The sequence below is a fragment of the Salminus brasiliensis genome, chromosome 14, assembly GCF_030463535.1.
Source record: "Salminus brasiliensis chromosome 14, fSalBra1.hap2, whole genome shotgun sequence".
NCBI classification, from domain to species: domain Eukaryota; kingdom Metazoa; phylum Chordata; class Actinopteri; order Characiformes; family Bryconidae; genus Salminus; species Salminus brasiliensis.
The window spans coordinates 25994413-26019305 of NC_132891.1; the positions used below are offsets into that span (position 1 = coordinate 25994413).

General features: G+C 40.6%; 1 protein-coding gene across 1 annotated transcript in view; it reads right to left on the minus strand.

Moving 5' to 3' along the window:
- samd10b (sterile alpha motif domain containing 10b) overlaps window positions 1-24496 on the minus strand; it is a 91878-nt gene extending 67382 nt beyond the window's left edge. The window contains exon 1 of the mRNA XM_072697093.1: window positions 24263-24496. Within this exon, the coding sequence (XP_072553194.1) occupies window positions 24263-24275 (13 nt within the window). The 5' untranslated portion in view covers window positions 24276-24496. The remainder of the gene's footprint in view (window positions 1-24262) is intronic.
- Between the last annotated feature and the right edge of the window lie 397 nt (window positions 24497-24893).

Consider the following 24893-nt stretch of genomic DNA (forward strand, 5'->3'; position numbering starts at 1 on the left):
GGTTGGTCAGAGATGCATTGAGGACAAGACTCACGGGTGTGCGCACTCCGAGTCTAGGTGGACAGAGCCCGCATGGCTAGGAAAAGGTTTAGTGGGCTGGTGCAACAGAAATGAAGACCTTGTTTTCAATGTGGAGAGAAATGAGTCCACAAAGAGCGACAATATATATTCAGATGGGATAGAGATCAGTGTTGCAAAGCTGGGGAAGTCGGCCAACCGAGCTAGAAGCTTCAAATGAGACAGCATTAGCCAGGGAGCAGAAATGGAGAAAACAGACCTAATGTGGAAGTTGAGTGAAATGGTTTTGCTTCACAGATAACATTAATTGTATGGAGTATGGAGAAGGGAAGTAGGGTTTATGATCCAAATCATGGCAGCATACCACATCATCTGTCAAACATGATGAAGACAGTGTTATGGTATTGCATGTATGGCTGCTAATGGAACTAGGTCACTGGTCATTTACTGATGATGCCACTGCTTATAGTAGTAGATGGAAAAATTCTGAAGTGTAGAGCTGTACTTTTGAGTCTGTCAAATGCTGCAAAACTAATAGGATTGTGCTTTGCTGTACAGGTAGGTGATGACCCAAAACATATTGCAAAAATAACCCAAAAAGCTTTAGAAGGTAAGGACATGGAATATTATTTGAATGCATAGTCAGTCACCTGACCTCAACCCAACTGAGCATGCTTTTCACGTAGGGAAGACAAAGCTGAAGACAGAAAGATCTGCAAACCAGCAGCAATTGAAGGCAGCTGCTTGTCCTGGTGAAGCATATCAATGATGGAAACTCAGCATTTGGTGATGTGCATGCATCATCATGCAAATGATTTTTCTCCAAGTATTAAATCATGTTTATATTTATAATTGTGTAAGTTTGTCAAATTAGGTGTCAATATTTTGAGACTATGTAATTTTTTTTAAATGGTTAACACAATTCATTAAATCACTTGTAATAAAGCTGAATGTCTACACATCAGTTACATCTTAATTGCTTTATTTTACATCCAGTGTGATGGTACACAGGCAAAATTGCCACAAAAAAAAGTCACTGTCCAATTACTTATGGACTTGACTGTATGTTATAGCATTAGTTACAGTATTGAAAACTCCCTGGTGATGATGATGATGATTCCACAGACTGCAATTCAATGAGTTGTAATCCAAGTAGTCAAAATCAATCAAAAATAACTTCAAAAATCTTTTATGTCATAAATCAATTGATCTTGTACTTTTAGTTACTTTTTGTAAGCATTTCCTGTAATCGTTTTTTTAATAGGGTAATTATTAGAGGGATTCAAAGCTTTGAATGTGTGTTTCATATTAACTGCACAACAAACATGTTTCTCTATTGTGGACCTTGTGACATTAAACCACTTGTATCAATTTTAGGAAGCTGTTTAGCTGTTTAGAGAAGAACATGGTTGTTAAGATTTGGTAATGTGATTTTAGATTAAAACTAAATCCAAAAACTAAAACCAACTAAATACAATTTGGCTTGATTGTTTAGACTTTTGCATACAATGGTGAATATTTCTCATTAATATACAGTTACAAAATACATATATATATAGAGAGAGTATGGAAATGTTTTCTTTTCCCGTCACATTTAAAATGTAATAAAAATGCAAAATCAAGTGCCTTTCTCCATGGTTTATTTCTTTAGTCTTTACGTATTAGTTTACTTTGTGTAGAGTGCATATTAGATTTATACACACTCGCCCTATGCTGCACAACAGTGAATGCAAATGTAGCATGCAGCAACACTAAAAGTGATGAACATAACTGTGAAGGCCAACTCATACCCATGCAGATCAAATCACATCCAGATCAACTTGTCTGTACATATGCCACAAACCAACATCATCAGTCTCTCCCAGCCATGTAACAGCACACAGGCACCAAGCAGATGAGCAAATCACAGAACAGATGCTGGGTTGGAAATTGTCCTTGTTTGTAATGCTACGCTTAACTGAAATGCTAAACAACAGAATACACTGTATTAAGAAGACAAGGAGAAGTGCAGTGACCTGTCAAAGAACATGCTTCATTTTTAACCATCTTTATTTTGGGGGTAAAGATGGATTATGTAATGCAAGGCTGTGATGGGATGCCTATGTGGAGCCACAGCGAGCAAGCCCTGAGCAGTTTACCCTGAACAGGCTGCCAGATTGTATCTCTCTCTCTCTTTCTCTCTCGCTTCCTCTATAGAAACTAAACACTTGCTTTAGGCCATTGTTAGGCCAAAATGACTAACTGTTTGACAGAATTTCAAAAAGCTGAATATTTACAGTTGTTCTCGATTGTTTACACACAAATACTGGTACTTGAAACACAATGACCACAACATGTAACTCATACACCAACCCCCTGAACCAATTCTGCTAAACTACAAGCACAATTCCTACTTTACACTCAAATTGCAGTTCTAAAACACACTTTTTTCAAAACACTACACACAATTGTCATGAAGAAAATCTCTTGTTTTCACAAGGAACACACTGTTATTCAAAACTCTAATGTTAAAGTTAAACTCAAAACTAAAGTTAATTTAAAAAAATAATAATAATTTGTCACATACATAGTAATACACAGTATAACTTGCAGTGAAATGTTTTTTTGACAGTCTGCCCATATCAAAGCTATTCAATAAGATCTAAATTTAAACTTAAACTAAACCTTAACTTAATGAAATAAAGTGCAAAAGTGCAAAAAAAAAGTTACATTTAAGTTAAATTTAGGTTAAAAAATAAAATATAAAAATATGAAAATATAGAAATATAAGAAGCAAAAATATACAGATGGAATAGTGTGTATCTGTATATATATATATATATATATATATATATATATATATATACACATATGTACATATTTATCCGTATGTAAGTGTATGTGTGAGTTAAAAAGAAATATTTCTGTTATTGTCCGTAGTGAGTTGTCCGTGAGCCATAGTTGTGTATTGTAGTGAGTGAGGGTCTAGTTTGTGTATGTAGATATTTTAATTTAGTGTCCTAGTCCCTGTCCCCATTCAGGGCACGGATGGCTTGTGGAAAGAAGCTCCTCCTCATTCTCTCTGTGTTAGCCTTCAGGGTTCTTAAGGGTTTTTCCTCGAGGGCAAAAGAGAAAACAGTCCATTGTTGGGATGACTGGGGTCCTTCACAATCTTCTTGGCCTTGGTCCAACACCGCTTCTTGTAGATGGACTGCAGGTCAGGAAACTCCATCCTAGTGATTCGCTCTGCTGAACGTCTCACTCGTCGTAGCGCTTGCCTGTCCTGCTTGGTGCTGTTCCCAAACCAGACTGTGATGTTCCCCGTGAGGATGCTCTCGATGGTGCAGGAGTAGAAGGATCGTAGTACCTTGGAGGGCAGTCTGAAGTCCCTCAGTCGTCTCAGGTGGTATAGGCGCTGACGAGCCTTCTTCGTTATGGTGTTGATGTGGCAACTCCATGACAAGTCCTGAGAGCTCCTCTGCTGTTTCCTGCTAAAGTCCACAATCAGCTCCTTCGTTTTGCTGGCATTTAGCTGGAGATTATTATCCTGGCACCAGTTCTCCAGGGTTCTAATCTCTTCCAGGTAGGCCTTCTCGCTATTTCCTGAGATCAGGCCCACCACAACTGTGTCATCAGCAAACTTAATGATGTTGGTGGAGCTGGAAGTGGCAGTCTGAGGTGTACAGCGAGTACAGCAGAGGGCTAAGGACACAGCCCTGAGGGGCTCCGGTACTGAGGGTGAGGGTGGGTGAGACATGCTTGCCTACCCGAAAAGCTTGTGGTCTGTTTGTGAGGAAGTTGGAGATCCAGTCACAGATGGATGGGTGGAGACCTAGATCTTCCAGCTTCGTGGTGAGTCTTGAGGGGATAATAGTGTTAAATGCTGAACTGTAGTCCACAAACAGCATTTTAACATAATTACCCCTCCCAGCATCCAGATGTGTCATTGATGTGTGGAGAAGGTGAGCGATGGCATCATCTGTGGAACGGTTTGGACGGTATGCAAACTGAAACGGGTCCAGGGTGTCGGGCAGTGTGGATGTGATGAAGTCTCTCACCAGCTTTTCGAAGCACTTCATCACGACTGATGTGAGGGCGACTGGGTGGTAGTCGTTGAGGCAGGCTGGCTGTGGTTTCTTCGGGACAGGAACGATGATGGACTGCACGATGGAACAATCACCTGCTTCAGTGAGAGATTAAAGATGTCCGTGAATACCGGGGCTAGCTGATCTGCACAGGTTTTTAGGACTCGACCACAGATGCCATCGGGTCCCACAGCCTTCCTGGTATTCAGTCTCCTGAACACCCGCCGTACATCTCTCTCTGTGATGGTGAAGGCTCTTTGTTCTCTGACGTGCTCCTCTATATCAGCTGTGCCGGTGTTACTGTAGTTAACGTTGCCGGCTGCAGCATCAAAGCGAGCATAAAAGGTGTATGGCTCGTTCGCCAGAGATAAGTCTGCACTTCCCAGTCCACAGGGTGAGCTCCTATAGTCCGTTATTGTTCTCAGTCCCTGCCACAGGCTCCTAGAGTCGTTTTGCTGGAACTGGGACTCTAGTTTTCTCCCGTAGCGCTGCTTCGCCTCCTTTACCGCCTTCCTTACTCCATATGATGCAGACTTGTATTCCTGCATATCTCCGCTGATCAGTCCCGTGTTGTAGGCAGCAGTGCGGGCATTCCGAGCCTCCCGGATGCTTTTATCCACCCAGGGCTTCTGATTGGGAAATGTTTTGATTGTAGATTTCTGGACGGTGTCGTCCGCTTCTTTCCCGATAAAACCCACAACCGCTTCCGTAAACATGTTGACGTCATCGGAGCTGCGCCGGAACATGTCCCAGTCCGTGTCATCAAGAGCGTCCTGTAGTGCGGCCACTGATTGGTCCGCTTTAAAGCTTCAGCCTTTATTTATATTTTGGTAGGAGAAAGATGGCGGCGTGGTCTGACTTCCCAAATGGTGGTACTGATTGCGCTTTGTAGCTGTCTTTGTGTGTGGTATAGCAGTGATCTAAAGTCCGGTGGCCCCGGGTGGGGCAGGTGATGTGTTGGTGAAAGTTCGCTGCCACACTTTTGAGGTTGGCGTTGTTAAAATCCCCAACAACAATGAGTGCAGTGTCCTTATGGTGGGTTTGGAGCTGTGTGAGTGTGTCATGAAGCTCACACAGCGCGGTGTCCTTCTCTACATCGGGTGGAATGTACACTGTACAGACGATGACCGAGGTGAACTCCCGAGGAATATAGAAGGGACGAAACTTTAGGGCGAGCAGCTCCAGGTTTGGTGTGCAGGAGCGTACGAGGGTCACAACATTAGCACTGTCGCACCACTTGTTGTTCACCATGATACATACTCCACCACCTCTTGACTTTGACTTGACTTGACTTGACTGTCTCTGACGCCGGCTCGCTTTCCTCGGTGTCGCTTCTTGTAGAGTTTGTCGTCCCGTTCTTTGTCCTCCTTCAGGATTTCTCTCGGCCAGCTTGGATCCGGAGTTAGCAGCGATTTAAGGTGAGTGAATTGTAAATTAACAGAAAGAAGAGTCTCTCTGTCGTATGCAATACGAGCCATGATGGAAAAGTTTGAATAAAATAGCAAAAAACACTAAATTTAACTAAAAAAAAAAGCTAGATGTGGTTAGAGCAGTCGTTACGGCGGCCGTCGTCAGCGGCACCATCTTGTCTCTAATTGCCCTACTATGCACACTGACTCCTCACATGGGCAAACACACATGTTTACACTTAGCAATCAGAGATTTAGCATAAAAGGGCAACAGGTGAGCTCTTCTGTTTTGGAGCAATGGATGCCAACGTTGGAAACAGAGGCAGAGCCAGAGCCAGAGGAGTGAGAGTAAGAGGAGGACAATGGGGAGGCCGAGGATGAGGAAGGCCAAGGACCATAATTTCTGATGAGATTCGAGCCACTTTGGTTGACCATGTGGTCACCCATGGTCTAACAATGAGGGAGGCTGGGCAAAGAGTACAGCCAAATTTGAGCAGGTACACTGTAGCATCCATCATCCGGACTTTCGCAATGACAATAGGTAAGAGATCTACTCTCACTAGAAAACTGCAGTACTGCATATCAATACAGTACTCAATGAGTACAGTAGTACAGTATTGCCTGTGGACTGTTCTGTAGGACACTGTGTTTCATATATTTGGGAAATGTATTCCTACTTTGTATTCCTACACAGTATTTACAGTATTGTACTCTTTGTATTGCAGAACTGAAAGTTTACCAACACAAGATGGATGGAGACGTCTTCTGTCTCCTGAACAGGAAACACAGATCATGAACATGGTTCTAGCAAATAACGCCATTACCTTACAGCAAATACAAAGAAAAATAATAGAAAACAATGAGATATTTCAAAATGTTGATAGGGAAAGCTTATCAATGCTGGACCGTGTCTTGCGCAGAAATAATTTGAGGATGAAGCAGGTCTACAGGGTGCCATTTGATCACAATTCTGAAAGAGTCAAAGAATTGCGATATAACTATGTGCAAGTACGTCCTATACATTCCCACAATTGATGCATACTGTCAACATTGTATAAATTATACATATTTCTTTCTATTATATTGTAATCACAATTGATTGTGCTTCACAATAGTGACCGCTCCATGTCTACTTCTGATATTGTCATGTGTGTTTCAGAGAGTCCTTGAGCTGGAGGTGGCTGCAGTGGAGCACCAGTTCATCTTCATGGATGAGGTTGGATTCAACCTCACAAAAAGACGAAGGAGGGGAAGGAATATCGTCGGCCAGCGTGCCATTGTTGAAGTCCCTGGCCAGCGCGGAGGGAACATCACAATGTGTGCAGCGATGACCCACCATGGCGTCATCCATCACCATGCTACCCTTGGCCCCTACAACACTGCCCATCTGATTACATTCCTGGACACCCTACACAACACACTCATTCCACCAGATCAGATAGACGGCCCAGAGCAGCTCAGGTACGTTGTCATTTGGGACAACGTAAGTTTCCACCGGGCTGCTCTGCTTCATAACTGGTTCACTGCCCACCCACGCTTTTCAGTTGTTTATCTCCCTCCATATTCTCCATTCCTCAATTTTTTTCTGCCTGGAGATGGAAAGTGTACGACCTAAATTCACAAACGCGTATACCCCTTCTCCAAGCTATGGAAGACACATGTGGAGATATAGCAGTTGATGCTTTTCATGGCTGGATTCGCCATGCTAGGTGATATTTCCCCCACTGCTTGGCCAGGGAAAACATTGCTTGTGATGTAGATGAGGTGCTGTGGCCAGACCGAAACAGCAGAGAGGATGCAGCATAGTTTTTTTTGTTTGTTTGTTTTACTGTAACTGTATACAGCAAAATCTTCTGTTGTTTTGTATGTAGACTGTATGTGCACTGTATGTGTAACTTTGTGTTGGTTGGGATGTACACTGTGTACATTGTTTTTGTGGGAAAAATTAAATATATTTGTTACCATGTATTTGTGTGTTCTGAGTATAAAAACAATATTCTAAAATATTTTACAATACACTTATGTTTGTACTGTCTGTCGTGCAACACTGAACAGAAAAAGGCCAAAAAGTCATTATGATGAATGGAGATGAAGTGTTTTCCATTCATCATAGTGTTTTCCATTGAGCACATCAGTGTTCAACTGGTTCTTGTCATTATATGAATATGTCTATTCATATAATGGTTTGTGTGTGTCATCTGAAAACAAAATACCATTTTGAGAAGAGATAACATTGTTTTGAATGTAAAGTTTCATTTTGCAGGAGAATTGAGGGGTTTTGCCCATTGTGTGTGTGTTTTTCGATTTGTGTGTAGAGTTCTGAGAGTATGAGGCATGCTTTCAAAAAATGTGTGTAAACAATCAAGAAAAACTGTAATATAGAGCATTTCGGGAAACACCCAATAGCATTTTCAGCTGTGTGTTTTTCCAGCTGAAAGTTATGCACAGTCATCTTATTTTATTTATTTATTTATTATTTGTTTTTACAAATTTACAGTTTTCCCCCTCACTCAAAATACAGTATAGTCAATTGGTGTATCCCACCAGGTCACTTTGTGCAAACTGCCTGCCAAAATCATCAGAACTTCTGTCACAATAATTACGTTATGGACTTATGGACAATTGATTTATCAAACATAAGCTAATACAGCATAAGCCTTACTAAGGAGTAACAGAATATGAATAACAGGATTAAGTATATATTTTATTTTATTTACATATGCCTCTTATTTTAGTCTCCAGAAACTGTGGTTCCTTTCTTCTGCTGCTTTGGATTTGGGGCCTGTAATGGTATATTGTTGCTGTTGTATTACTAATACTTATATACCTCAGAAGTGGTAACTTTTAAGATGGAAAATGTTCAATCTTAAATTTAAGGTAATTTTGGGCCATTTATGCTGGCCTTATATGAAAACCTTACAGTGTTCCCACCTCACCCAAAATACAGTATAGTCAATTGGTTTATCCCACCAGTTTGGTTTGTGCAAATTGCCTGCCCAAATCATCAGCAGTCCGATTATTGACTTATCGTACAACATATAGACATGACCTTGATCACTTCTGCTGACCTCAATATCACCCATTGTGTTTATCTGTGGGTTAGTTTACATAAGAAAGAACGCCGCCAATATTTCAGCCAGTCGCTCTTTTCTCCTCTGTTGTCTGATCTCTGTGAAAGGCAGGGCTTGACTGAGCAGCAGCTACATCTACCATGTAGGAAAATAGTGCAAAGTGCACGCAATGACACATGCGTTAATATTGACGCTTCTATACACACAGTGCAGACTGCGACAGATTACCCAAGCATAACAAGCATAACAGTTGTATATCCTGAAGACTAGACCTGAATTCTAGTCAAAAGGCTTGGAAGAGTAAGTCCAAATAGACTTGGTTTTAAAGGATCATTCCACAGCTCTGATGGGGGGGCATTATAGTAATGGTATAAAAGGGTCTTAAAATGACAATAATTTGGTTTATGGAACAATATTCCATCTAATACTATCGTAACAGGCCTATTCATCACAAACCTGGATCAAACTACATCTTCTCTAATAGATTACCTTATGTGGCTTTTGACAGTTTGCTGTACCTTTACTTTTAAAATAGGGGAATCGTACATTGCAGAGACGGTAGTAGCATGTGAATTACTTTCTTCCTCAGCAAACAATTTCCAACCATCTCAGCTCATGATCCCATTTCTTTCTTTCAGGCTGCACTCAGTGGAAAAACACACATTTTAATGGGAATATGCATTAGCTTGTCTGCTTTACTGTAGGCCACAGTGCACAATTGTCCCCCAGCAGGCTAGCATCATCTGCATTGCCCCTCTAAGCAACAATTTTATCTCTGTTTTTCTGTCTCCACACGCACACACACACACACAAACACGCACACACATACACACACACAGACCAAATCCCTCTTAATCTGAGATAAAGTACTCTGCCGGCTCTGCCGGAGTGGATTTTGAGGAAAGTAAAGGGTCAAAAGGGGCAGTTGTGTACTTGCACCCTGACACGCTCTTCCGCAGACTGAATCACTGTGCCAGTGAATGAGAGTTTCAGAGCAGATTAAAGCAGAACAGATACAGCAGGAAGACCAAATGACAGGTTCCCCAATTGAAACATTTGTTTTTGTTTGTTCTAAGGTTCTTTCCTTTGTTCTAAGGGAATATTCAGAAGAATCCCAATTGAACATATTAAAATATTATGCTGAGAAATTGTTGTAAGGTGCTGTATGTATGAGTAAATCCTTCAGTTTCTACAAATTGTCATGTCTATATTTTTTTCTACATTCAGATTTATTGAGAATATTAAAATGTACAGTGCTTCATAAAACTAATGAATGAAAGTAAAGAATGACAGACATTCAACAAAAACAAGACGGCAAAACATGATGTTAATGTTAAGTACTTTAAGTATTAAAGTCAGGCCAACAGTGTACGAACTCTGAGCATTATGGCTGAAGTCCAGTACGGATGGGCATGTAAGCCAAGAGAGGAAGGGAAGAGAGAGACTGTCCATCTGTTTCAAATACATGTTTTACAAAGAGAGGGTAGAGCGAGACTTTATGTTGCTTCTTTGGCAAAGCTACAAATCCAAAATCTTGCCAGTAAAAATGTATTTATGCTTAAATAATACTGCAATTGTAGTAGATGGACACATATTTTGCACACTTATCGTTACTAAGAAACACACAGCCTCCCACATACTCGCACATATTTGTAAATGTGGATTTCATGAGTGCGTGAAGGAGGATTTTACCATATGCTTCCTCCATATGCAGTGCTCAGTCTGATATAACAAACATCGGCTAAGGCTTGCAAGGCCGAAATGTAGAACATATGCTAATACAGCATAAGCCTTACTGGGGAGTAACAGAATATGAATAACTGGATTAAGTATATATTTTATTTTATTTACATATGCCTCTTATTTTAGTCCCTAGAAACTGTGGTTCCTTTCTTCTGCTGCTTTGGATTAGGGCCTGTAATGGTATATTGCTGCTGATGTATTACTAATACTTATATACTGCAGAAGTGGTAACTTGGAAAATGTTCAATCTTAAATTTAAAGTTTGTTAATGCAATTTTACTCAAGGTACTTTTGGGCCATTTATGCTGGCCTTACATGAAACAACCTTTCAAACGATTTCACATCAGTTGACAGACTAATTTCCAATGCTACAGTAAAACCATGCAAGTCTTGCAGCACACTCCCTTCATCTCGATTGCAAACTGTAACATAGACATTGTAAATTAACCAATCGGTGAGCTCTCTCCAGCACTAAACAGGAAACAGCAAAGTAGCTATAGGAACACAAGGGCAGCTGTGGCATAAATCTGCTTCTGTTTCCACTTCACTTTTAAATTCTCATCAGGAGCATGATGGGACATACTCTGAAAAGGAATCTAGCTGCAGTCTTGCAAATAGTGACCCTGCAAGATTCTCAGGCTTTGCAAAATCATCTGTGAGTAATGGCAAATTGTCTTTAGATGTGACCGAGTCTTTTCAACGTCTTCTAGTGTATGGCTAGCATGACTCACGAACTGTTCACAAATGCACAACGTGCTTCTGAAGTTGGAAATATGGCCTGAATACGACTTTTGCTCTGTACTGAAACAATAAGGTTCGGGTGCAGACGATATGGCATACATGTAATGCCAATACTTCTATACTTGCACAAGAAACTTGTCTTATGAATATTTATTTTTCTGACATCTGATAAGTTGAAATGGACAAATTTAAAAGTATAAATTATTCAACATTTCACACAGTGCCCTGCACTAAATCCAATTATGCAGGACTATTATCCACAAAGAGCAGAAGAGCATACTGTGATGAAACATCATCATATAACTCTATAGCTCTATTGCAAACTGTCCTGGATTCAAGAGTTTTTGTGTATGAGCGTATATTCAATGTGGTTGCTATGGAGTTTATAGATGGTTGCTATACTATCCCAGGTGGTTGCTTAGTGGTTGCTAAAGTTTTGAAGGGGGGGGTTCAATGATCTCCCAGCTGGATGATATTTTGTTGCTAGGTGGTTGCTATAGTATCCCAGGTGGTTGCTAAGATGTCTCTAGAGTGTTGCTAGGTGGTGGTGGTGTGGAGTGTGAGGTTTGGTGTGGAGTGTGCAGTGTTTGGGGTGGTGTGTGTGGAGTGTTTGGTGTTTGGTGTGTGCGGTGTGGAGTGTGCAGTGTTTCATGTGGGGTGTGTAATGTGTGGTGTGGAGTGTGCAGTGTTTCATGTGGGGTGTGTAGTGTGTGGTGAGGAGTGTGCAGTGTGTGATGTGGAGTGTGAGGTTTGGTCTGGGGTGTGCAGTGTGTGGTGATGACTGTGCAGTGTTTGGTGTGGTGTGGAGTGTGAGGTTTGGTGTGGGGTGTGCAGTGTAGCGTGTGGTGAGGAGTGTGCAGTGTGTGTGGTGTGGAGTGTGCAGTGTGTGGTGTGAAGTGGGCGGTGTGTGTGATGTGGAGTGGGTGGCCTTAACAATTCAGAGCTAGAAGAAGAAGAAGAAGAAGAAGAAGATCAGTAAGTTTTGACAAGCTCACTTAATGATGGCTTTACTGACACTGACAGATAACAGCAAGAGACTGCAGATTTTGTATAGCGCCTTTCTCAAAACCAAGGACTCTGTACAGTTACTGAACAAAGACAAATCCAACAGATTACACACAGCATACAACACACACACACACAATAACAGGCAGATGGGCAGAAAACTCCCTTGGCCATGGCCAGCATAGGCATTTTATTGATCAGGTCATGTAGGAATATTAGTTCTCAAAGCATATGTGTGAAATAAACTGCATTACAAGTGAACAGTAAACCATAATAGCATTGGTCAAAGGTAATGACAGAACTATGATTTTAGATGTTGAAATGTTTCAATTTTAGAGCAGGACCACTTATTTGTTATTCAATTTCGCTTTGCCATGTTTATTTTAACTCATTTTAAAACATTAAAATGATTTGTAGGTGCTCATTTTATATTCATTGAACATAAAAATTGAAAAGCCCAGAATTAATCAGGACTTGGAGAGAGTCCAGGGCAGAGTGACTGTAAAACGAAAAGTGTAAAATATAAAATGGGGAAGTGTATCAGCCTGCTACGGTTATCTCAGCGCACACACTTGAGTGCAGTCTGGAACATCTTGCCCTCTCTGCCACAGTGATTTGCTCCATTTTGCATTATTATATACCAGCACTGCCGTCAGCAGCAATGTTATGTTCAGTCATGCAGTCCATATTGGCTCCAGTTACCTAGACAGAAAAGACTTTCCATGAAATGTGGCACTTCAGCACGGACTTCGACTGGCACGACTGGCTTTACCTTTACCTCCACACACTGGAGCATGTACCCCAAGAAAGCACTGAAATCGATTAATATGATAACAAAAATATGCCAAAAAAATAAAACAAATAAAAGGACCTGCAGCTTTGGCATTAGGCCTTAACTCTCCATATTATCGCCACCAGCAGCCAGAGAAATGCAGAGACTCTAACCCAAAAATAAAAGAGAGAAATACATTTAAGGGGGAGACAACTGCTCCCTTTAGGATTTGTGTTCAAATTCAGTAAGAGCGTTTTTCAGAGTGGACTAAAAACAGTTCTCTTCTCGCCACTCCATCGCATGGCTCCCCACTGGTGGACTAAATTGATGGTCTCATTTCTGCTCTCGTGGCCTCTCTGTGCTGCAGTAAATAAGGGTGCTAAAGGCAGCAGAAGCCCTGCACAGGCCGGGAACGATGCAGGCAGCCAGTCCAGCACTTGACTTTAAACTCCGGCCTGATGGAGCTCAATCTACTGCAGTCAGTGGCCATTGATACTGACAACAAACACAGCACAAACTTCTGCAAGGAGGAGCAATTCTGCATGCCTACAGAATACTTCAGCACAGTCTTTATCATACTGTGTCAGTCATCTGTAGTGTACAGTCTATTGTCTTGGACAATTTCGGCATGTGACTGAAAAAAAATCCCAAAACCTATGAATGAATAGTGCTAGGGGTTGGGTTTCTAGCAAAGCCCTGAATCTTTTTTCTTTCTTTGGTTACATGAATCATGCCCTTTTTCTGCCTGCTTTCTGACATGGCACCAGTAAATATGGGCAGAGCTGAATAGCTGGTGAATCCGAATCAAGCACAATCAAGAAGAGCAGACAGAAGAGACAGTTACATTGAACTAGGATGGGGCCAAACAAGTGCAAGCTGGTTGTGTGACTCATGACTGGACCAATGTGTTTACACAGCACAGTACACTACCCCTCCCTCTCTCACATTACGTTAAGGCGTGTGCACAGTAAATCAAGTAAGTCTCCTTTTAAGGGGAGTAGTTAAAACTAGGGTTGGGAAAAATAAATAAATAAATCTAAATCTCTCTCTCTCTCTCTCTCTCTCTCTATATATATATGCTATATATATATATATATATATATAGCAGCAAATATGTAGTAACATGTCATTAAATTAGCTTTACATGGCATTGCATGTCCGGTGATGTGAGCATGCCTACATTGCCATGATAATGCTGAAACTATATATATATATATATATATATATATATATATATATATATATATATATATAATGCACCACTCAAGTATTTGAGAATCAGGAGCTGAGCTGGGGGCACATGAAGCTAATATATCTAAATCCTTAAATCCCTAAATGTTTCATTATACAAACTAACCTTACCGCTTGGGGTGATCTTAATATTCAGGCCTCAGAATTCCTTACTATGGCCTTGGCAAAACACACATTTGCATATAAAAGTAGTACCTTCCATTCTTACATAAACAAAAATAAAAACCTGTACACACACTTAAGCTCGTAAGGTGAGTGCTGTTTTACTCTGGGGGCAGAAGACGGTCCACTTTAATCCAGTCTTTTTTCGATAACTGTGTCTGTGTGGCTGGAGTGGGGCAACCAGGCTTAAGCAAAAAAAAAAAAAAAAAAGACGGCAGAACCCAATGGCACTGTCAGCTCATATCAACATCTCCAGCCAATCTGCCCCTGCCAGCAAAGCCTAATAAACAATCCCCCCAATCTATCCACATTCCTGCCCACATCTCATTTGTGTTCGACTGGATGACCAGGAGATGAAGGAGAGAAAGAGAGAGAGAGAGAGAGAGAGAGAGAGAGAGAGAGAGAGAAGCTGCTATATGACAGGCATGCAGACGACAAACAGATAGAAGGTAAACAGACATTGAAAGAGAGCGCACACTATACAGGGAGCAGCGCAGCATGGCAAGCGGACAGAAGACAGAGGAGGAGAGAGAGGGCTGGCCCATGGGTTCTGTTTTGAGGGATGGAGGGAGGGTGGAGGGCTGTTCATCATCCTGAGAGAGCGAGGATGGCTGAATTTCTCTCTCTCTCTCTTTCGCACTCTCCCTCCTCCCCTTCTCTTTGCTCCTCAGGTTTGTAATGCACCCATTAGCGGTAGCAAGAGCTGGATGGGGATGATAATACTGATGTGAAAATCATGGTGTAATTGCTTTTCGCAACCAGAACGTGCCTCTTCTGTCCACAGTGTGCCGCGCATTTTCACCCAGCAGCCAACCTGGTGATGGCCTATTTTCCATCTGTTCAACAGCAAGTAAGAAATCAACAGAGCATCACTGAACATTGATTCAAAGCAGAATGTTTTCTGGTTAGTATGAGGTGAAAGCTGTAGAGCAGATGACGCATTTAAGTCTCAAAGTCTAGGGACTTATTAACACCTCTGTCTCTGGAAAATGCTTGTGAATGAACAGCCTTTGCTACATAGCGACTAGGGATACAGCACATTTGGACAGAGAAAAGTTACAGGGCAGATATTCCCAGAGCAGATCTTGTATTGCTCCTGCCATGCATATTTTAAATTTTCCCTTTTCTTACACTCACTACAGTAAGACTAAGAGGCTTTTTTAATTGAATCATGATGTTTTGCAGTAAAGCTGAAGAGATGCTAAAGAGTAGTATTCCTACACAAGTTAAGGTGGTCTCTAAAGGATTCACTGAACAAAAGCCATACATGAAGGACTATGTAATATGAAGGTTTTGAAATTAGAGCTGTTATAAGCAGTGTCGAAGGCAGTATGGGACTGTGGTAATGTGACCGTATGTGGTGGATGAGACGAAAAACCTCAAGGAGAAGCAAAGGTGAGGATCCATCAATTCTTGTAAATTCTTGTCAGTTTATAAAAAAAGGAAAAAAAGGAAATGCAACCTCTAGACAACCCCCCTGATCTACAAGCCCGCCTGCTAGGCCCTGCCACCCTTAGCAGACGCCGCATCTGCTCCAAACTGTGTCACCCCTCTCACATGCACTGCTGCCTTAATACCTCCCCTTCCCTAAAACATACCATCCTAAGGGGTTAAAAACAAGATAAACATTAAAACCACTACATATTATACACTAATTAAGCCAGACACAATTCATTTACATTTCTCTATATACATATCATAAATTAGCATAATGTAATGGTCAGTTCTCCAATTTTTTCATTCCCATCCCCCCCAGCTAAGTGCCACTATGCCCAACAAAAACATTTTCTTGCAGGTGTGTATGTGTTTTTATGCTAGCTTCATCCAATCTAGATGCATTGATTGGTGATAAGTGGTGATGTGTCTGGTGCCTTGACATCATCACAGGGACATTAGCACACGTTTATTTACACCACTCTTAGCAGTAAGTAGCTATTTCGTTTGTCTAATATGATTTCTATTATATTTACATATAAATGTGTTGTAAGGACAAGTTTTTCAGACAGACTGTCTGGAAAGTGACAGCAGAATCTCTCACATTCCATGTGTGCATGAGTGCAGGCAGACTCCCAGCCCTTCTATTGACAAATACAGCGCCACCACAGAATGCTTATCTTTGCATAAACAGGCCTACAACAAAGGTAACCCCACAGTGAACAACGGATAGGAGTATTTAGCTAGTTTCACATATTTAGAAGATTAGCGTTGAAAGGAGAGGCATGTTCAGTGTATGAATAATGTTAATAATAATAATAATAATAATAATAAATAATAATAATAATAATAATAACGAATAATGTTCCTTCGAAGACACTGTGAACAGGTGAATACTTTCCTAACAGGAGAGAATTGATTGCTTACATGCCCCAGGCCACTACCTTCCGTCAGGTCAGCAACACTGGTGAGAAAGAGAGGAGCTAAGGGGGAAAATGGCTCTATGAAATGAGGCCTAATTAGTATCACCCACTCAGCACTTTCTAAGTTTCAATGTCGCTTCTTCTTTGCTCTCCTTGTATCTTTGTCTTTCTTCTTCCCCACTCTCTTACAGGACTCTCTCTCTCTCTCTCTCTCTCTCTCTCTCAGTATGCTAATTAAAGTATAGATATTGGACACGGGCCCATGCCTTCCCTAATTTGACAGGAGAAGTACAAGAAAAAAGTATCTGTACTCGTTCTGGAAAATTAGTAACAAGGACAGGGGGGCAAAAAAATGAGTGTAGTATGAACACCCTCACCATGAAGCAGTTATCTCATCAAAGCTAATTCCTCCCTAATCTCAGCATCTCTAATATCAGTCAAGTTAGCCACCCCTATTGGAGTGCACTGATCATGAGTTTTTATTAGCAATTTAGTTTTTTTTTATTCTGATTTCTTTACATTCAAATTAGGGATGCACCGATACCAGAGTTTCCTTTCCGATACCGATACCAGATTTTCAAGTATCTGCCGATAGACAGCTCCAAATCCTGATATTTTTATAGTGCACCACTTTTATAGGTTTTACTTTTTTATATCTTATACTAAATATTATATAATATTAGCTTGAAAAAACTACACATTTTAAAAGTTACAGAGCTACTAAAAAATTTAAATTATGTAAAGTAAAGAAGCATAATCTTGCCAAGCTGGATCAAACAGATTTTCAAAAATAAATAAACGTCTGGCCTTTAAACAGGCTGCTGAAACTCAACTTTTGGTTTCAGAACCAATAAAACAACACATAGAAAGAAAAAGTATATATATATATATATATATATATATATATATATATATATATATATATTAAAGCACAGAAACACACAAATGTTACAAGTGGAGCTTAGACAGGATACTATGCTTTTAAACGGGGTGTCCAAAAATGTTTTGAGACTATGTAGTGCGTACTTAGCTGGTTTATATTACAAATTACAATAATAACAATAATTCAGCTCATTGTAGCTCATCGTTACAAATGAATAATACTGACCAATTCCAATCGTGCACCATTCTATACCCTTTTTCATCAGCCCTGTTTCTCTCTCTATTGTCTGAAGACCAGGGTCTGTCTCTCTCTGCCTTTTCCTGTCTCTCTCTCCGTCTTCTCGCTCGTATACGCGTTTTGATTGGAACTGAATTGATCCCTCTGTGCTTTCAACATTTAATCAATTTGTCTGAGGCCCACAGGGACAGAGTAAATGTTTATTGAAAGCCCTCCACCTTCCTCCAAACCATACGTGTCCACCACACACGCTCACTTTCTCTCTCTCTTGCTCACACTCTCCTTCACTCTCTTGCTATGCAGGATGTATGATGAAGACAGAGCTGTCTGTGGAACAAGAATATGAGGCTGAGACTGTCTGGCCATGTTTACAATCCATCACCAAATCACTGAGTGCACCTTCTTTCAGCTCGCCCATTATATTACATTGTGGTCATCTTCCTTATTTTTTTTTCATTATTGTAGAAATAAATGTTATTAAAATAAATAAGTTCATGTACCACCATCACTCTTGCTTAGCTCATTAATGATGGTGCTCTATGGTGGTACATAATTCTTGATTATGGAACAATATACAGTGAACAAAATCATTTTAACAATAGCTTGGACTAGTTTCCATACTCCATACTTAGGACATCAGTGGATGTGGACTTTTGCCAAGAACCAGTCAACATCAACATATATCAGTATTTAAAAATGAGGACTGTTTCTCCAAATAAGGATGATATTTCAAAATGAACTATTTGATGTGTCATGTTATCCTCGAAACGTGTGGGATTTAAGCCTCGGCTAAACATAGACTGTGCTGTGGGGTTTTGCGTGCCTGCTAATATAGCTGGATAGTGTTAGCTAGCTGTCTACAAGTCCAAACACAGCAGAACCTGTCTCAGTTTACCTTTCTCTTCCTCACAACACCAGTCGCTCGACTTCACTCTCAGACACAAGTTCTTATTCTCAACACTTGTCGGTGTCAGTAGTTCAGCAGTTAGTCAACTACAGCTGAACTGAGCTGTCTGATAGTTGGAGCAGCTGTAGCTGAGCTAGTTAAGCAAAGGCTGGCTTAGCGAGGCCTACTGATCCAAAACAATAGAGAAAAACTTAATTTAGCTTTCTGTGCTTTCAACCGCAGTCATCCATCTGAGACATTCTCATCTAAAAGTTTATAAGTGTGCTTTCTGTCAGTCAGACTTCAATTCATCTGTAGTGAGCAGACTGTTATCCTGCTAACTGAGCTAGCTTCTCTCTCCTGATGCAGTATGACATCTGCAGTTGTTGTCATACTGTTTAACACTTATTGAATGACACATTCAACCTAAGAAAAGGTTAGCTTAGCGAGAAGGCTACATAAATAACACCAACATCAACACCAGTCTCTAGATCCGAGCCATTCCCGCCTTTATAACGTTTAGAAGTGGTGTTTCTGTCAGCCAGATTCCTGATTTGCAGCAGTTTAACATTCCTTGAAGGACTTAAAATTTGAAATCATGCTCAGTGTTCACTAAGTTTGTCACACTGTGAGAAAACGGAACTTTGTATTTGATCGCTTTGCGGTTTTAAAGTAACGCAGGATACAGAGATGGTACGGAAGCCACTTCACATAGAACCATCTGTGCTACTTGCGCAGCTTACACTACTCCCCACCCCAATATTTTGAGGCAGTATCACAGTATGAAAAAACGTGGATTCCACCCATCTATAGTCCCAACTAATTCATTTAATTATTTTATGTGATCTTAAATAAATACTTAGTTTACTTTACTAAATGTATCATCATTGATTACTTGACAATTTTACATGATGCTTATTCTTATTGTCGAATATAGAAATATATAGAACCCTGTTATATACATTCATCATTTGTTAAAAGCATCATTGTTGTTGTTTAAGTAAATTGTTAAAAAGCCAATTTGTACAGACAAAAAAAAACAGATTATTCAACGTGGTAATAATTGGTAGATTCAATATAACAGCCCTAATGCCATAATCAATAATTTGCCATGAAAACATAAAACCTTGAGCTAATGGGCTGAAAGTGTACCACACATTTCAAGGTCCTTTATCAACAACAAAAGAAAAAACAAAAAGACATTAGAGTATGCCACATGAGTCATCTCATGCTCTCCCTCTCTCTCTCTCACACACACACACACTCTCTCTCTCTCTCTCTCTCTCACGCACACTTTCGCTCTAACACACTTTCTCTCCTTCTTTCTCACTCTTTGAGTTTTATGGTTGGTTTTATGGTGTTTGATTGTGATGATAGCTGCAGCAGTATGGGGTAATAGCCTTGCTGGTGCAGATGTCTTGTGAGCTGGAGTGTGCGAGTAAGAGGATGAGAGTGTGAGAGAGACAGAGAGAGAGGAAAGAGAGAGAGAGAGAGAGAGAGAGAGAGAGAGAGAGAGAGAGAGAGAGAGAAGGAGAGAGAGAAGAAGGACGATCAGGCCAATAACACGGCAACCGGCCATGCATTGGGAGTGGGCAAAAGTATGCAACAGACAGACAAACACACATGCATATCCCTTTTAGATCATCAGCACTAGCCATTGTGTGCTGGAGAGAGCTAATGCTGAAAGGATGAAGGGCTAAAGGGATCAAGGCTTTAAGGTGGATGCAAAGCCTGTGAGTACATAGTGATGCTTGCCTACACACACACACACACACACACAAACACACACACACACACACCCAGCTGCGGTACAGGAGCGGGGATCACATTTCAAAAGCGCTTCTAAGCCACCTTTTGGGCAGGCCACCAAATGGCCACTCAGCCACTCCACTGGTGCTCGCAAATACATGACCAAAAACAACAAAGACCTGTTTGAGCTGCAAAGAAAAAACAGTGACTTGTTTTCTTTTTCATCTAGAACTCCTCTTTTCTGCTGCCCTTTGTGGCCCCACCCACAGCGCACATGGGTCCTAAATGGTGGCTCCAACGCACAAATTGGAGAGCATTTCAGTGAACAACTGACTAAAGCCATTCAGCCTGTTTTCTTATACACTGTGTAAACATGGCAGTTACTGCGGTTTTTCATAATTATTAAGGCAGTACTCCAGCATTTTACAACCTAATCTCCATGTGCAGCATATAGCTGATTACCATCCTCGATCATTTTAATAGGATAATTTCCTTCTACCTAGTAAAAGAGTAGAAATGACAATAACAATGACAACAGAAGTCAAAAAGCACTTGATCCTGCACCCGCCCATTGGCTCCTATTACAAATCAGCTTCAAGTTACGCACTGCTCTTTTTTAAGCACAGGTCAATGTGTCAAAATTATTGTCAGTGGTCATTAAATATACGATGCAGATGTGGCAGATAGAGTTTAGGTTAAAAATGGTGGAGAATGTCTTTAAGGTCAGGATTTGTGTAAGAGCAGCAGGCCATTAGTCGGTCCAAACGAGCTACTACTTCTTATCCAAAGGTTATTGTGAGCATGGACTGTGTACGAAGCACCAAAGCTCACACTGTGTTTTAATGAGAGGGAAATAAGCAAGACATATCAAATAAGGCTACTCTGAAAACACCATGAAACATCAGCCAAGAAAAAAAAAAAGAAATGAGCATGGAGTTAATTACTCATTTACAGGAACTGGAAAGACACAATGACTATGAAGAAACAGCTACTAGAACTGATTACTTGGCCAAGCTTAAAACATCAGGTAAAAGCAGACAGACTGAATGTTCTTTAGATTTGTAGACAACTGCACCCGCTGCCACAAGACATTTCACTATGAGCAAAGTAACCAAAAAATGTATTAGATCACAAAAATACACACATACGCACTCACATACACACATTCTTTCTTTTCTCCAAAGCATGCTACAAAAACACAAATGTGTGCATGGGTCTGAATGAGTGTCCATATTTACATTTACATTTAAGGCATTTAGCAGATGCTCTTCTCCAGAGCCACTTACATAAGTGCTTCACTGTTTACTCAGAAAAATACCCTTGGTAGTTTGTATAGATTAGGATTGAAAATATGCCTCTAAGCTTAGATACTACTAAATACAAAAGTCAGTATGGAGACCATATTACAGTCTATGCCTGAATACAGCGAGCGACTGTTCGGACACCCAGGGGAAGTTCGTTCCACTACTTCGCTGCCAGGACAGAAAAAAGGCTGGTTGCTTGTCTGCCGTGGATCTTAAGGGATGGCGGGTCAAGCCGTGCCGTACCTAAAGCTCAAAGGGCTCTCTGTACTGATTGGCTTTTGACCATTGCTATCAAGTATGGAGGGACTGGCCCATTCTTGGCTTTGTAGACCAGCGTCAGGGTTTTGAATCTGATGCGGGCAGCAGCTACAGGAGGCCAGTGAAGAGAATGCATTAATATCTCTGTATATTACAAAATATGAGTGCAATGCCTTGTACCCTATGTTTTAATGTGTTGCTTTTATCACTTACTTTAATGCTGTATTCAGAGTCAGTCGTCTAAAGGTCTTAAAAAGGGAGGATATCTCCAAAGTTCTGCGACTCGACACTCCAAAAACATCTGATGACATTAGTTAAAACAATAAACAGCACATGAGGAGAGTGTCAGTCAAACAGTTTATTACTCACTAAGCGAACCTTAGCAATGTATTTTTTTTTTGTAATTATATAATGAATTATAGATCTATTATTTAGGTAGACACAATATTATAAATTGTATTTTTCTGAGCTAAGGACAGCTTGCCATGACGTGGTCACTGTCTTGAAGGGTCGTTGGTAGTTGGTAGTCAATTTGATGGTAAAAAAATACATATGAACATCGTATTTGATGCATTATTTGGGTAAGATATTGTTTCTGAGGGCAGATTGTTTCTGCATCTGTTTTGTTGTGTGTCTGTAAAAGATTATCTTCTCTTTTTTATCTGCGGCAAGCTGAGAAGAAGCAGAAATATTAATAATGATTTTATTTAATTGGACAGTTTGTCATTATTTGACTGTATTTCTAATAAATACTTATGGTTTTAAGAAAAGGAAAATATTATCTAAAGTTAAAATAAGTAAAAAATAGTGCTGGGTCAAAGCATCCATAGATTTGGGTGCCTCTCAGGACCCAGCATGTTGGATAATTCATATAACCCAGCAATGGGTTCAGCCCAGCACGTGTTCTACTATGTAATGTTGGGTTGTGAAAGTGACCCAAATTGAGTTATTTTTAACCCATCATTTTTTAAAGTAGAATTTACCCATGCACAATTGCTAAGGGTTAATGGAATGTAAACAGGGCACCTAAAAGTCCCTTTATTTGCTACTTGAGGAAGTATCCTTGTGTAAAACGAATAAATTGGTGCTATTAATGTAGATTATGTAAATTAATGAAACAAACATGCATATTTAATTTGATTCGAGTGCAATAAATAAACTTGTATAATCAAGGTGCCTTTGATATTAAACTCAGTCTCAATCGGGTGTTACACACTCATTCGTGTTCTGACAGCAGTAGAGATGGAAAGGTCATAAAGCAAAAATGTTGGGATAAAGGTTATATGAAGCTGCCTAATTAACTGAATTAATAACTTAATAAGCAAATGGTTGTGTGTAATTATTTAATTAACCTTTACAAAGACATCTTATCCACATTATGCATTTTTTATAAAGTCACCTATGAATCTATCTATCTATAGAAGCAACTGCCATTTCTTTATTACCACATTACACAGAAGAACAGTAATCTTTCGAATAAATCTATTCGGGTCACAAAATTGTGCACATCATTTCTCAAGAATAATCAGATATCACCTCACTGTCACACAAAAACCTGCTCTCCATTTTTTTCTGGCAGTTGTTCTTTACCTTGTGTCACGACTTTATGATACACACACACACACACGTATATATATATATATATATATATATATATATATATATATATATATTAGAGGTATGTTTGAATTATTAGTCTATTCAAACTAGCTGAGGTTTTTCTTGGGTAAAAGCACTTTTATAAGTCGTGTTGGATAAATGCCTTAAATGTAAATGTAATATATATATATATTTCGAGTCCAGAAGGTTTCTCTTCGCGCTGTAAAGTTACCATTGTGGAGATACTACTAAGGTTTTTGTGAGACAGCAATGATAAACTATAATTCTGACACAATAATTATTTCCAAAAGTAGGTAAAATAACAATAGTAAATTTAAATAGTATTAAATCGATTAGAGAGGCACTATAAGAGCAAAACCAGAGCGAGCTTGACACCTTCAGTGATGTGTAGTGTAGTTAGGAAAGCCAGCAGTAACTGCTCTGTCACCTGGCCGCGCTCTGGTGTGAAGCACAGCGGCTGGTGGAGCGCACAGAACAGAGTAAAGTGTGTGAAACCGCGAGGAGGTTTCAGGTTTCAGGTTTCAAACTTTCAGTCTTAAAACAAATCCGCAAACCTCGAGCAATTCCTCACATCCATCACTGAACTACACCTAAGCACCAGAGAGTAAAGCAGGCTGAGTGTGGGCGCTCTGCCGCGCGCACACAGATGCAGGGTCAGTTCACCTACGGGCTAAAACGAACGCATGACTTTAGCATCATCCCAGACCAACAGCAGACCGTCGGCGACCTTACCGTCCACAGCCATGCTCGGGATGAACGTGTATCTCTCCGTGGTGGCTCTAGTGAGGGTCTTCCATACTTATCAGCGTCCGGAGAGAGACACAAAGACGGAGCCCGAGACACACGCACACTTGCGCGTCACACGCGTGACCTCCCGTACTCCCGTGGGCTCCTATACGATGTAATCTGCGAGCGAACTGATGCGCTATGTTCCCAATGTGGCTCTCCCTCGTCTCCGGTCATGCCCCTCTCCCCATCCCTGCGCGCGCTGAGGTTGAAGATGTGAACCACACTCGGCGCGCCCGGAAACCCCTTTAGCGACTTGGAACTCCTCCCTCTCGTTTGGCACCTTTCCCTCAGTGCTTACTGCCCCGGTGTGGTTTCGAGCCTAACTGTTCGAGCGGAGCTTAACTGACACCGAGCTGTGAAGTGTGTGTTTGTAGTGACATTAGCTGTAGCTGCGTGTCCTCGGGGTTATTACGTACGATGCAGTACGAGACAAATAGGGGACAAAGGACGATGAGGACGATGAGCGGTCAGACACGTACACAGACAGCATTTGACTATGTTTTACATTTCTTTTAACACATAGAAGAGACACAAAACACTCTGAAAATAAAGGTGCTACAAAGGGTTCTTTGAG